The sequence below is a fragment of the Hypanus sabinus genome, chromosome 27 (genome assembly GCF_030144855.1).
Source record: "Hypanus sabinus isolate sHypSab1 chromosome 27, sHypSab1.hap1, whole genome shotgun sequence".
In the NCBI taxonomy this organism is placed as follows: domain Eukaryota; kingdom Metazoa; phylum Chordata; class Chondrichthyes; order Myliobatiformes; family Dasyatidae; genus Hypanus; species Hypanus sabinus.
This window is the reverse complement of record NC_082732.1, coordinates 27,591,679-27,604,477: the sequence shown is the minus strand read 5'-3', so window position 1 is coordinate 27,604,477 and position 12,799 is coordinate 27,591,679. Positions and strand designations below refer to the sequence as shown.

At 43.6% G+C, this 12,799-nt stretch overlaps 1 protein-coding gene across 1 annotated transcript in view; it reads right to left on the bottom strand.

The window, feature by feature from the left end:
• LOC132381907 (taste receptor type 1 member 2-like) overlaps positions 1 to 6,299 on the bottom strand; it is a 29,405-nt gene extending 23,106 nt beyond the window's left edge. Inside the window, exons 1-3 of the mRNA XM_059951620.1 lie at positions 6,167 to 6,299; positions 2,588 to 2,777; positions 655 to 958 (exon numbers count right to left, since the gene is read on the bottom strand). Coding sequence (XP_059807603.1) covers positions 655 to 958; positions 2,588 to 2,777; positions 6,167 to 6,299 — 627 coding nt within the window. The remainder of the gene's footprint in view (positions 1 to 654; positions 959 to 2,587; positions 2,778 to 6,166) is intronic.
• Positions 6,300 to 12,799: the final 6,500 nt, after the last annotated feature.

The window sequence follows — 12,799 nt, the reverse complement described above, 5'->3', positions numbered from 1 at the left end:
GAGTCAAGGCTTTACACTTTAGCTCTTGGTAGGGTCACCCATGCCAAAAGGTCAAAGGGTAGAGGCCAGACTATGAGCGAGCCACTGGTCCTCCAGGTTCGGGGGTTCACCTCAGGGCTAACAACCCTGACTGGTCAAACAAAGTTGTTATAGAAACAGAAATAAAGGAACATTTTATATCTGAGTGCGATGGCATTTCTTAGTCTCCACCAGGACTTGCAAGATTGACAGTAGAGAAAACAGACAGAAAGCTACTGACATGATGAAGGAATCCCTGAACACCATCAGAGATGCAGAATCTTCAATTCTGCCCTGAACACCTGTGGTGTAACAGGCTGTAAACACCTAATGTTTTCCAAGGATGCTCATGGTCATCAAAAGCAATTGGGTAAAATGCTCCAACAAATATCTAATTTCTTTAACATAACTAATGGATGCTTGTGTGACAATACAGAGGGCTTAGACATCTTCAGGAAGAAAGGGTCTTGACCACTTGGGAAAAACGTCACCATAAATAGTTCAGAGGGCAAACTAAAGCAGGGACTTTAAATGAGGGAATGATTATACAGTTCATCCAAACTTCATGGTAATATTGGGGCTGCAAACTTTGACTACTGCAGTCCAAATATTAACAAGCATCATGCTTAAACTCACCTGAGGAATGAGGAAGAAGCCTAACACTCTAGCAATGATAATAGCTGTATCTGTCGTTGGTGGTCCAATAACAGCAATCACTCTGGGCTGATAAGATGTATAATTGTTTAATATCTCCACTTCAGTTCCTTCTTTGGCTGACAGGAATCTGAACATGGCTTGGACGTCCACAACCTCTAGGCAGCTGTCAGCAACATCGTAGCCCAGGGTAACACCTGGTAACAGTTCAGTTGAGTTATTAATTTCCTCAATGGCATATCTCATCGCTTGGAAAGAGACAAACATCTCTGCCTTGAAAGTAGACCTAAAAGGACATGATCCGTTTCAGTTAAGCTGTGATTGGTAGGAAACATGGAACAGAGAACAAACCTTTTGACCCACAATATCTGTGCCAACCATACCAATTTAACTAATCCTATCCTATGGTTTACATGTAGTACTGTCTGGGACTGAGCTATAGCTGGAATTATTCCATTGTCATAGTCTAATAAATTCACGGGAATTGGCAAAAAATTGCATGTTACAAACCAATGAATTCCACAGTGAGTCGTCCATGGTCTATCTCTCTCCATTCCTTGACTATTCATGTGCCTGTCTAAAAGCCTCTTAAATGTTATTATTGCACCTGCTTCCATGCCTTCCCTGGCAGATTCTGGGTACCTATTGTTCTCTGTGTAAAGAAACCTGCCTCCTAAATCTCCTTTGATCTATCCCCCTCTTAAAATAAGCTTCTAGTATTTGACTTTTCCACCTTGAGAGAAAGGATCTGACTATCTACCCCATCTGTGTCCCTCATTCTTTCACATATTTCTATTCGGTCACCACCTCAGCATCTGACACTCTAGAGAAAACAGTCCAAATTTGCCCAGTCTCTCTTTATATCTAATTGCTATCTGGTTCCTGGGAAATAATTTCCACAAGTGTCAGCCATTCGGTCAGGTACTGGGACATGAAAATTGCACGGCCCTAGTCTGTCCACCTATTGATCATAAACAAAAATGATGTGGGCAATTGATCACTACCAATGTGTCTAACAAACACAGGCTTGAGGGGAGAAAAACACCCAGCGTTGATGGGTTTTGGGAACCAAAGACCCAAAGTCACCTGCTTTTCATAGACACACAGCATTCACTACGTGTCTCAAGTTATCAAGCATTTTCCTGCGTTGCTAGAACAATGAGTATCTCCATAAAAAATCTGACCCAGTTTTAACCTGAGGTGCAAACCTCCAGCAGCTGGATAGTAATGTTACAACAGTCATTGAGATTTTATGGCAAGGATCCAAGGATATGTTCAGCTGCACAAAACAACATCATTCAGGTGGGCTGTAGCTGCTGTTATCACTGATCTAAGCAAACTCAGTGTTGTGAGTCTGCCACCTGCCTGGCTAATGTTCAACTTTGAAAAAAACCTGCCCGGTGATGTCGAAACATGACGAAACTCCAGGCTGCGATCGGAATGTTCTGTCTCCTGCTGGGGTCTTCAGCTCTGCCGTGGGAAACCGATACCAAGTTCAGGTAGAGTGGCGGAGACTCCGCAGGTGTCAAACCAAACGGTGAAATAAAGGCGCATGTTGCCTGAAGTGTTATTGCTACTAGAGTCAGCAACAGTTGGACAATTCATGGTGGAATTTATGGGTTTGAAACGTGCAACTTGTTGCCAATTCCCATTAATTTATTAAGACTGACAATGGAATAGTCCCAGAGAAAGCTCAGTCTTGGATAGTGCTACATGTAAACCATCCAGCTTTTCCAAATAGAATGCAATCGTTCGTAGATAATGTGTATCAAAATCTACCCACGCCCTTCACTTGGATTATAACTAAGTCTCTAACTTACTTGATTTCTGTTATGCATTCATGCCATTGCAGTTATAGTATCTTTCCAAAGATTAGTTCCACATTAGGATATAAATTTATTCAGCTGTTACTTACTTCCCACAGCTGGGCACAACTGGCTCCGATCGATCAACATCGTTAAATGGGAGTGTGTGAATCGGAAACAAGCCCCCAATCACATATTCTCCTGGTGCGGTTAATATCCTCGTGCATCCTTCTGGGATGACGCTGACGGGCCCCAGTGTTGTGGAGTAGACAAGCAGGGTAAGAAGGAGGTACATTTTTTCTGAGAGAGAGAAAGAGAGGAAGCTGACGTTTGCCATTTGAACTTTTAAAGAATACTGCACAATGGGTGGCGAGAGAGCCAGGTGATTGTTTGCATGGATTTGCCTAGTACTTGCTGTTTACTTAAGTTGGGTGCAATGCAGATGCGTCTCCGCCTCATCATTAACACCCCCATCACTGACCTTTAGCTGGCCCTATGGCTACTCAGGGTTGCCGTATTAATGTGGAGCACTCAGGCACAAATTAAAATCACACCCCCACTAGGCATCCCACTCCACTGATCTCCCACAAGACCATAACACATAGGAGCAGAATTAAGCCATTTTGGCCCATGAAGTCCGCTCTGCCATTTCATCATGGCCGATCCATTTCCCTCCCAACCCGATTCTCCTGCCTTCGCCCTGTTCAAGAACCTATCAATCTCCACCTTAAATAAACCCAATGGCCTGGCCTCCACAGCCGCCTGTGGCAATGAATTCCACAGATTCACCACCCTCTGGCTAAAGAAATTCCACCTCATTGCCGTTCTAAACGGTCATCCTTCTATTCTGATGCTATGTCCCCGATCATGAGTATTACAGAAATTTTGTTTAAAATATAGTATTAATAAAGGAATGATAAGGGTCTAGACACATTTAAAAGTGTTTTGTACATCCCTTTCTCCTGTAAGTTATGGGCTTGAATGATGGATGGACCAATGAGGACAAAGAATTCCCTGGAACAGTTGATTCAACCCATAACCTTCTAACTTGTCTACTGAAACCAGATTCAATTCATTTAGCTTCCAGAATCTAAAGCACCAAGGACAGCTGGCCACCTCACTTCTTTCCTTGGCCACTACAATTCCAGCTAAAGTCATGAAGTGGTGACATATTGGGAATGACAGAAGTCTATGTGAGAAATGACATTGTGCCAAAAGCTACAGATGTTCCAGAATTACAATCAAATCTAATCTTCCCCTCACTTCACACCCATCACCTGATAGTCAAAACAATGAGCAGGCAGCCTGGTTGTTTGAAATCCACACAACTCAATATCCGAATCCAACCAAAAATCAACAAGACTACACAGGTCTGCTCATTCAACACATACCTGATACATCTAATATATATGGATTTCAGCAAGGCATTTGATGAAGTACCCCGTGCAAGGCTTATTGAGAAAGTAAGGAGGCATGGGATCCAAGGGGACATTGCTTTCTGGATCCAGAACTAGCTTGCCCACAGAAGGCAAAGAGTGGTTGTAGATGAGTCATATTCTGCATGGAGGTTGGTCACCAGTGGTGTGCCTCAGGAATCTGTTCTGGGACCCTTATTCTTCATGATTTTTATAAATGACCTGGATGAGGAAGTGGAGGAATGGGTTAGTAAGTTTGCTGATGACACAAAGGTTGGGGGTGGTGTGGTTAGTGTGGGGCTGTCAGAGGTTACAGCGGGACATTGATAGGATGCAAAATGGGCTGAGAAGTGGCAGATGGAGTTCAACCCAGATAAGTGATTCATTTTGATGGCAGAGTATAGTATTAATGGTAAGACTCTTGGCAGTGTGGAGGATCAGAGAGATCTTGGGATCAGAGTCCATAGGACACTCAAAGCAGCTGCACAGGTTGACTCTGTGGTTAAAAAGACGTATGGTGTGTAAAGGGGGTTTCTTCTTTTTTCTTTGTTACTGTTGGGAAAGGGTTTCTTTGTTCTGTTAAAAGCAGGAATGTTTCTTTGTTGCAAGAGAGTGCTGGGAGAATTGTATTCCTTTGTAAACCAAATGGGGATTAATGTTCTTTCTTCTGAGTCTGTAAGCTTTTGTTGACGGGCTTTTGGACAGATCGGCGCGAGGGGGTCGAGAGAGAGGATGCAATGCTGTAAGCTGGGTGAGGAACGGACCCCAAGTGGGGGTCCAAGGCCCGGAGGTACTCCGAGGAGGGGGGATGAAGCTAGATGTGCTTGGTTGACCACTCGGAGGGTCCTGAGCTGTGAGTCGAGGAGTTCGGAGGGGATCGAATGGTGGCCAGAAGACTTCAGAAATTGAGCTCCAACAGTTGTGCACGAAGTGGTTTGGACTTTGATAAGTTTGGCGCCTTTTCTTTATTTTTTTCTCTTCATATATACTGTATCATTATTAATCACTTAGTTATAGTAACCTTTATAAATCGTACTCATTTAATCGCATATGGTGTACTGTCTGTTTTTGGGCGAGGTGGGGACATCACACAGCATCCACACCAGCTGATTACCCAGTTTGGTGGGGCCAAAGGCTGCTCCCCCTAGACGAGAACAAGTGTGAGTGAGCCTGAGGTGACCCAGGGGGTTACAGGTGGATTGGCCTTCATCAATCGTGGAATTGAATTTCGGAGCCGAGAGGTAATGTTGCAGCTATATAGGACACTGGTCAGACCCCACTTGGACCCCACTGTGCTCAGTTCTGGTCACCTCACTACATGAAGAATGTGGAACGCATAGAAAGGGTGCAGAGGAGATTTACAAATATGTTGCCTGGATTGGGGAACATACCTTTTGAGAATAGGTTGAGTGAACTCGGCCTTTTCTCTTTGGAGCGACGGAGGATGAGAGGTGACCTGATAGAGGTGTATAAGATGACGAGAGGCACTGATTTTGTGGATAGTCAGAGGCATTTTCCCAGGGCTGAAATGGTTGCCACAAGAGGAGACAGGTTTAAGGTGCTGGGGAGTAGGTACAGAGGAGATGTCAGGGGTAATTTTTTTTACTCAGAGAGTGGTGAGTGCGTGGAATGGGCTGCCGGCAATGGTGGTGGAGGCGGATACGATAGAGTCTTTTAAGAGTCTTTTAGATAGGTACATGGAGCTTAGTAAAATAGAGGGCTATAGGTAAGCCTAGTAATTTCTAAGGTAGGGACATGTTTGGCACAACTTTGTGGGCCGAAGGGCCTGTATTGTGCTGTAGGTTTTCTATGTTTCTATGAAATCCTTCCAGTAGAAGGCTAAAAGGAGAAGCCAAACCAGGCTGTAAAGCATGTAGATGATACAGACCAGCGTGTTAAACTGCAGAAAGGCACCAATCAGACTGAATAATACTGCCATTGCATCATATTAAGTATGGGACAATTAACACTGCATCTACAACAGACCATCCTCTACCTGTTTCTAAGTTGAAGCACGTTATTCCCCAGAAATTCAAAGTTCAAAGCACATTTATTATCCAATAATTTGCACTATACACAACTTTGAGATTTGTCTCCTTCCAGGCAGCCACAAAGCAAAGAAACCCAATAGAACCCATTCAAAAATTGTCAAATACCCAAAACATACCACATTGCATAAACAGTAGAAAGCAAATACCACTCAGAACAGAAGCTCACAAAAGTGAGTCCACAGCCATGAAGCCAATCATCACTGCAGCCGATTCAGGAGCCCACTTGTTGCAGGATGCAGCCTCAGCTCAGCCCAGAGACGAGTAACCCTCACAGAGCAGCCATCCCTTGCCTCCGGCCCCAAATTCCTGACCTTCTCGATCTGGCTCGGCGATAAGCCGTCCAAACCTCGTGTCATTCCTCGCCCTCAGACCCGGGCCCCGTTGCTTCGGTAGTCTCTCGGGTTCAGGCCCCACCGCCTTGACTCTGTCTCGCCTCAGTTCTGACACATCGAATTGGCTCCAAGCCTGCTCCAGCAATGGCCAAAGATTGGCTCCCTCCCCACTACTAAGAAGGCAACATTAGCAGCTAACTGTAATAATAGATTATCTTCTCCATTTGCAGAATGTGCCTGCAGTTATAGATTAAGTGTGAAAGTCTTTTTAACCTATCCCAAGGCACACTAAGACCCACAATTTTAAGTCCCCTTTGCTCCTTCCATATCAGGATTATGTTACCATTCTGTCTTCTGATGCAGCAAACCCATGGTTGATGTGAAACTACTGTACACTTTCGGCTGTTAACCCAAGGACTGACGTAATGCTCTTCAGCTCAGGCTAATTTTAAGAGCGACTATGCTTTGCCTTCAGCATCCCCCTCCCCTTCAAATGTTTGAGCTGACAAGAATGGGTATGGTATAGAATTAGCAAAATGATAGGTAACACTCACACAAAAATGGTGGAGAAACACAGCAGTCTTGATGAAGAGTCTCACCCAAAATGTTGACTGTTGATTCCCCTCTTTAGACGCTGCCTGACCTGCTCGGTTTCCCTGGCGTTTTGTGTGTGTTGATTAGGATTTCCAGCATTTGCAGACTTGCTTGTGTATATGGCTAAATATGTTTTTCTGATAACTTCAGTAGTTTCATGGCAACCATGACCAGTCATAAACTTCTTCGACAAAAACTACACATATTATTTTTTTTAAGTGTACCCACCAAGTGGGTTTCAAATTCATGTCTCTGGGCTCATAGATTCTACTCCTGTACTTTAAATACTCTCTCTCCGAAGCCCTCAATTAGACCAGCTCATCATTCTGAAGAAGACGTGTACAGGACAATAATAAAAGAGCCATGAGCAGGCCAAATTGTCAATAAGCATGAATGTATCTTTGGACAACTACCAGACGTGTAGACCTCCTGATGACCCATTGTCTTGGACCTGTGAATCAGCAGCGAATGAATGAAACCAACCAAAGCTTGAAGGTCAGCTTCTGATAAGAGTTTGCAGCCATGAGGGACTGAATAGTTGTTGGGAAATGTATGAAAATGCATTTTGGCAAAAGGAACAATAGTGCAAGATATTATCTAACTGGGGAGAAAATTCAAACATCGTAAGTGCAGAGGGACTTAGTGCACCTTGTGCAAGACTCCCAGAGGATTAATTCACAGGTTGAGTCTGTGGTCAAGAAGGCAAATGCAACGTAGGCATTTCTTTCAAAGGAAACAGAATATAAAAGCGAGGAGATAATGCTGAGGCTTTATAAGACATAAGTCAGGATGCACGGAGTATTGTCAATAGTTTGGGGCCCCATGTCAGAAAGGATGTATTGTCATTGGATAGAGTCCAGAGAAGGTTCATGTGGATGATTCTGGGAATGAAGGGGTTAACATATAAGGAGGATTTGGCAGCTTTAGGAATTTAGAAGAATGTGGGAGGGATCTCATTGAAACCTACTGAATTTTGAAAGTACTAGATAAGGTGGATGTGGAGAGAATGTTTCCTATGGTGGGGCTATCTAGAACTAGAGGGAACAGCCTCAAAACTGAGGGATGGCCTTTTAGAATGGAGATGAGGAGGAATTTTTTTTTAGACAGAGTAGTGAATCTCCGCTACAGACTGCAGTGGAGGCCAAGTCTGTGGGTATATTTAAAGCAGAAGTTAATAGTTTCTTGATTGGTCAGGGCAACAAGGGATATGGTGAGAAGGCAGGTTTTAATTCAATAAGCATCATGAACAAAGCAGATGACTTTAATGCAAGAAGCATCATGAACGAAGCAGATGAGCTTAGAGCATGGATCAGTACTTGGAGCTGTGATGTTGTGGCCATTACAGAGACTTGGATGGTGCAGGTACAGGAATAGTTACTTAGAGTGCCAGGCTTTAGATGTTTCAGAAAGGAGGCAAAAGAGGTGGAGGAGTGACACTGCCGATCAGAGATAGTGTCACAGCTGCAGAAAAGGAGGAGGTCATGGAGTGATTGTCTACTGAGTCTCTGTGGGTGGAAGTTAGGAACAGGAAGGGGTCAATAACTCTACTGGGTGTTTTTTATAGACCACCCAATAGTAATAGGGATATTGAGGAACAGATAGGGAGACAGATTCTGGAAAGGTGTAATAATAACAGGGTTGTCATGGTGGGAGATATTAATTTCCCAAATGTTGATTGGCATCTTCCTAGACCGAGGGGTTTAGATGGTGTGGAGTTTGTTAGGTATGTTCAGGAAGATCTCTTGACACAATATGTAGATAAGCCTACAAGAGGAGAGGCTGTACTTGATCTGGTATTGGGAATTGAACCTGGTCGGGTGTCAGGTCTCTCAGTGGGAGAGCATTTTGGAGATAGTGATCACAATTCTATCTTCTTTACCATAGCATTGGAGAGGGATAGGAACAGACAAGTTAGGGAAGTGTTTAATTGAAGTAAGGGGAAATATAAAGCTATCAGGCAGGAAATTAGAAATATAAATTGGGAACAGATGCTCTCAGGGAAATGTACAGCAGAAATATGGCAAATGCTCAGGGGATAATTGAATGGTGTTCTGCATAGGTATGTTCCAATGAGACAGGAAAAGTATAGGAACCATGGTGTACAAAGGCTGTTGAAGATCTAGTCAAGAAGAAAAGAGAAGTTTATGAAAGGCTTATTGAGAAAGTAAGGAGGCATGGGATCCAAGGGGAGCTTGCTTTGTGGATCCAGAATTTGCTTGCTCACAGAAGACAAAGAGTGGTTGTAGACGAGTCATATTCAGCATGGAGGTTGGTGACCAGTGGTGTGCCTCAGGGATCTGTTCATGGACCCCTTCTCTTTGTGATTTTTATAAATGACCTGGATGAGGAAGTGGAGGGATGGATTAGTAAATTTGCTGATGACACAAAGGTTGCAGGTGTTGTGGATAGTGTGGAGAGCTGTCAGAGGTTACAGTGGGACATCGATAGGATGCAAAATGGGGCTGAAAGGTGGCAGATGAAGTTCAACCCAGATAAGTGTGAAGTGTTTCATTTTGGTAGGTCAAATATAATGGCAGAATATAGTATTAATAGTCAGACTCTTGGCAGTGTGGAGGATCAGCGGAATCTTGGGGTCCGAGTTCATAGGACACTCAAAGCTGCTGCGCAGGTTGACTCTGTGGTTAAGAAAGCATACGGTGCATTGGCCTTCATCAATCATGGGATTGAACTTAAGAGCTGAGAGGTAATGTTGCAGCTATATAGGACCCTGGTCAGACCCAACTTAGAGTACTGAGCTCATTTCTGGTCACCTCACTACAGGAAGGTGACCTGTAGTGTATAGAAAGGGTGCAAAGGAGACTTACAAGGATATTGCCTGGATTGGGGAGCATACCTTATGAGAATAGGTTGAATGAACTCGGCCTTTTCTCCTTGGAGCATCAGAGGATGAGAGGTGACCGGATAGAGGTGTACAAGATGATTGTGTGGATAGACAGAGGCTTTTTCCCAGGGCTAAAATGGCTAACACGAGAGGCCACAATTTTAAGGTGCTTGGAAGCAGGTACAGAGGAGATGTCAGTGGTAAGTTTTTTACTCAGAGAGTGGTGAGTGCGTGGAATGGGCTGCCAGCAACAGTGCTGAAGGCAGATATGATAGGGTCTTTTAAGAGACTCCTGGATAGGTGCATGGAGCTTGGAAAAACAGAGGGCAATGGGTAACCCTAGGTAATTTCTAAAGTAAATGCATGTTTGGCACAGCATTGTGGGCCAAAGGGCCTGTATTGTGCTGTAGAATTTCTATGTTTCTGTGTCTCTGGGGTTGAGTGGGATCCGCGATCAGCCATGATGGAATGGCGGAGCAGACTCGATGGGCTGAATGGCTTAATTCAGCTCTTATGTCTTATGGTCTCCTCAAGGTTCTATGATTTTTATTCATTCACTATGTTTCTCCTGTTACCTGCCATCTTTTACTATTTTTTGCTTCCATTCCTGGTTCCTCAGTGTGTACATCACATGCCTATGAGTTATCATCAAGAAGTCCTCAGACCTAACTCATTAACTCACTGAGGTGATTGGAGTCAATATAAAATTGCCTATTTTTTTTTAACAAAGTTAAGGTAGCATTTCAATGGCAAGAAGCTGATCTTCAAGCGTTGGTCTATTTTCACTCATTTGCTCCCGATTCACAGGTCCAAGTTAATGAGTCTTCAGGAGGTCTACATGTCTGGTACTTGTCCAAAGATACATTTACACTTAATGAAGGCTTGATTTTTAGCCTGTTTATCAAACACAGATTTGCCTGACTTGTTGAGGGAAACTTTCAAAGCTCACTTTAGGGAAATGATAAGATGGACAAGTAGATTAAATGGATTTGGTGATTAGGTTGAAGGATTAGATGTTAAGGTGATAGTTGGGATATGTGGGTTTAATCTTTGCCAAAGGGACCATTTTGACTATTTGTTCCTATGTTTGTATCAAACAGAAGACTTTGAAAACAATCTGAAGTACACAACAATTGGCTTTCCCCTTTGTTTGAACTAGGTTCATACAAAACACTGACCTTGAATTATTTTTAACCAGAAATATCATCCCATGGCTAGCTCACTTTGAAATGTCATTCAGCATGTCTAAGAAATGCAAATATCCTCAAATAAGCTAACCTAGTTATTTGATTACAAAGAAAACAGATTAAAATGTTCACAAATAAATCAGTAGATTTTTTAGCTGCACAGCAGTAAAAATCCTATTAATGCGGAGACAATTATTGTGGATTGAAATGACTAGCTACATTGTGCAATTGGTTTTCTATTTATTGCTGGGCTTGGCTTCTGTAACTCAGGCACCAGGACCTCAAGGAATCAATACACAGTACATGCAGCCCGGAGACTACATCATTGGAGCTCTGTTCCCTTTCCATGAGTTCACTACTGGCCTGGCTCATCGATTGAAGCCTGAGGGGGTGACTTGTGACAGGTAAGAGATTGTAATCTTTGAATTCTCTGAAGATGCTGACACCCGCTGAGGTGAATGAAGGTCTATATGTGCTCTGAAGGTGCTTTCCAGAAAAGTCCCCCTCACCACTGTAACCACGCCCAAAGCTATTGTTTCCCTGATTTTGCTGACACTCCAAGTGGCTAGACATGTGTAATTTCTTTTCCTTTCAAACACTCATCCTGTTCCCTTTTGTTACGAACCCCGTAACTGGGTCACTTACCAGCAAAGATAGAGAGGCCCATTGAAGTCTGATGGTACAATTTTTAAAAGTATTTATTGAAAAAGGGGCACAAAAGTAAGATTAATGCAAACATACAGATAATATACGTCGTCAATACTAAATCTAAAAGCGCGGGTATAATAACAATCAATAAGAAATAGCTCTATCATTGTCTAGGGGATAATGTATTGTCCGATGGAAATATAAAAGTCACGGTTAGTTCGTTCAAGCTGCAGCATTTTGGGTTTAAGAGAGAGACGGTTTAAACTTGCCCAGTTCTTTTATGATGCCAATCCGTTGAGTCGGGGGAGTTGGTTTCCCCGTTGTTAGCTAAAAGCCGTTTTCCGTGTTCCAAGCCACCAGTCCCAGGCAACGGAACTGAACGCACGTGGCCTCCTTCAAAATGGCTTCCCCGATTATGGGAGCACTAACGTTTCTTCTGGTGCGTCTGAGGGGCTGTTCCCACTCTTTTATCCTGACTTGCAGGGTCGCAGATGTCAATCAGGTTGGGGGTGATGCAATCCCTCCCTCAACCAGCCCATTTTGCCTGAGGGCGTCCACGTAGCACAGTATCTTCAATCCACAAATTCATCTTCCAGGGACAATGGCCGTGTCCCGTAGCTTTACATCGCCGGGGGAACGAGACATTCCGCACGTCTCTCTCTCATTTCCTGGGCCCCCTGACCCAACCCAACAGTGATCTTGTGATTCTCACAAAGGAGGGGGCTGCAGGCATAACACTTTCCAAATCCAATCTGAATCGACCTCCACTACTGCCCCCCCCAGCTTTCCATTACAGTCCCTAACCACTCACTATATTAAAAATGGGCTTCTTTTTATATCACGTTTGGTTTCTTTGACAATCCTATTTGTTCTCTGATTGGTATCGTGGTGAAATGATTATGTTTCTGGACTAGCAGCCAGAAGTCTGGACCTTTGATCCAGAAGAATTGATTCCCAACATGGCACCCAGGACATTAAGTTAAAATTATTTAATAAATCTGGCATTTTTTAAAAGCCAGATTTATTGTGGTTACTTGGTTACAGTGACCACAAAAGTAACGGATTCTCCTGTAAACCAATTAGGTTTACTAATGCAGCACTGACAAAATGCTGGAGGATCTCTGCAAGTCGGGCAGCATCTGTGGAGGGGAATTAACATCAACATTTTGGGCCAAGACCCTTCATTGGGACTGGAAATGAAGGGGGCAGAACAAAGAGGTGGAGGGAGGGGAACAATTATGAACTGGCAGATG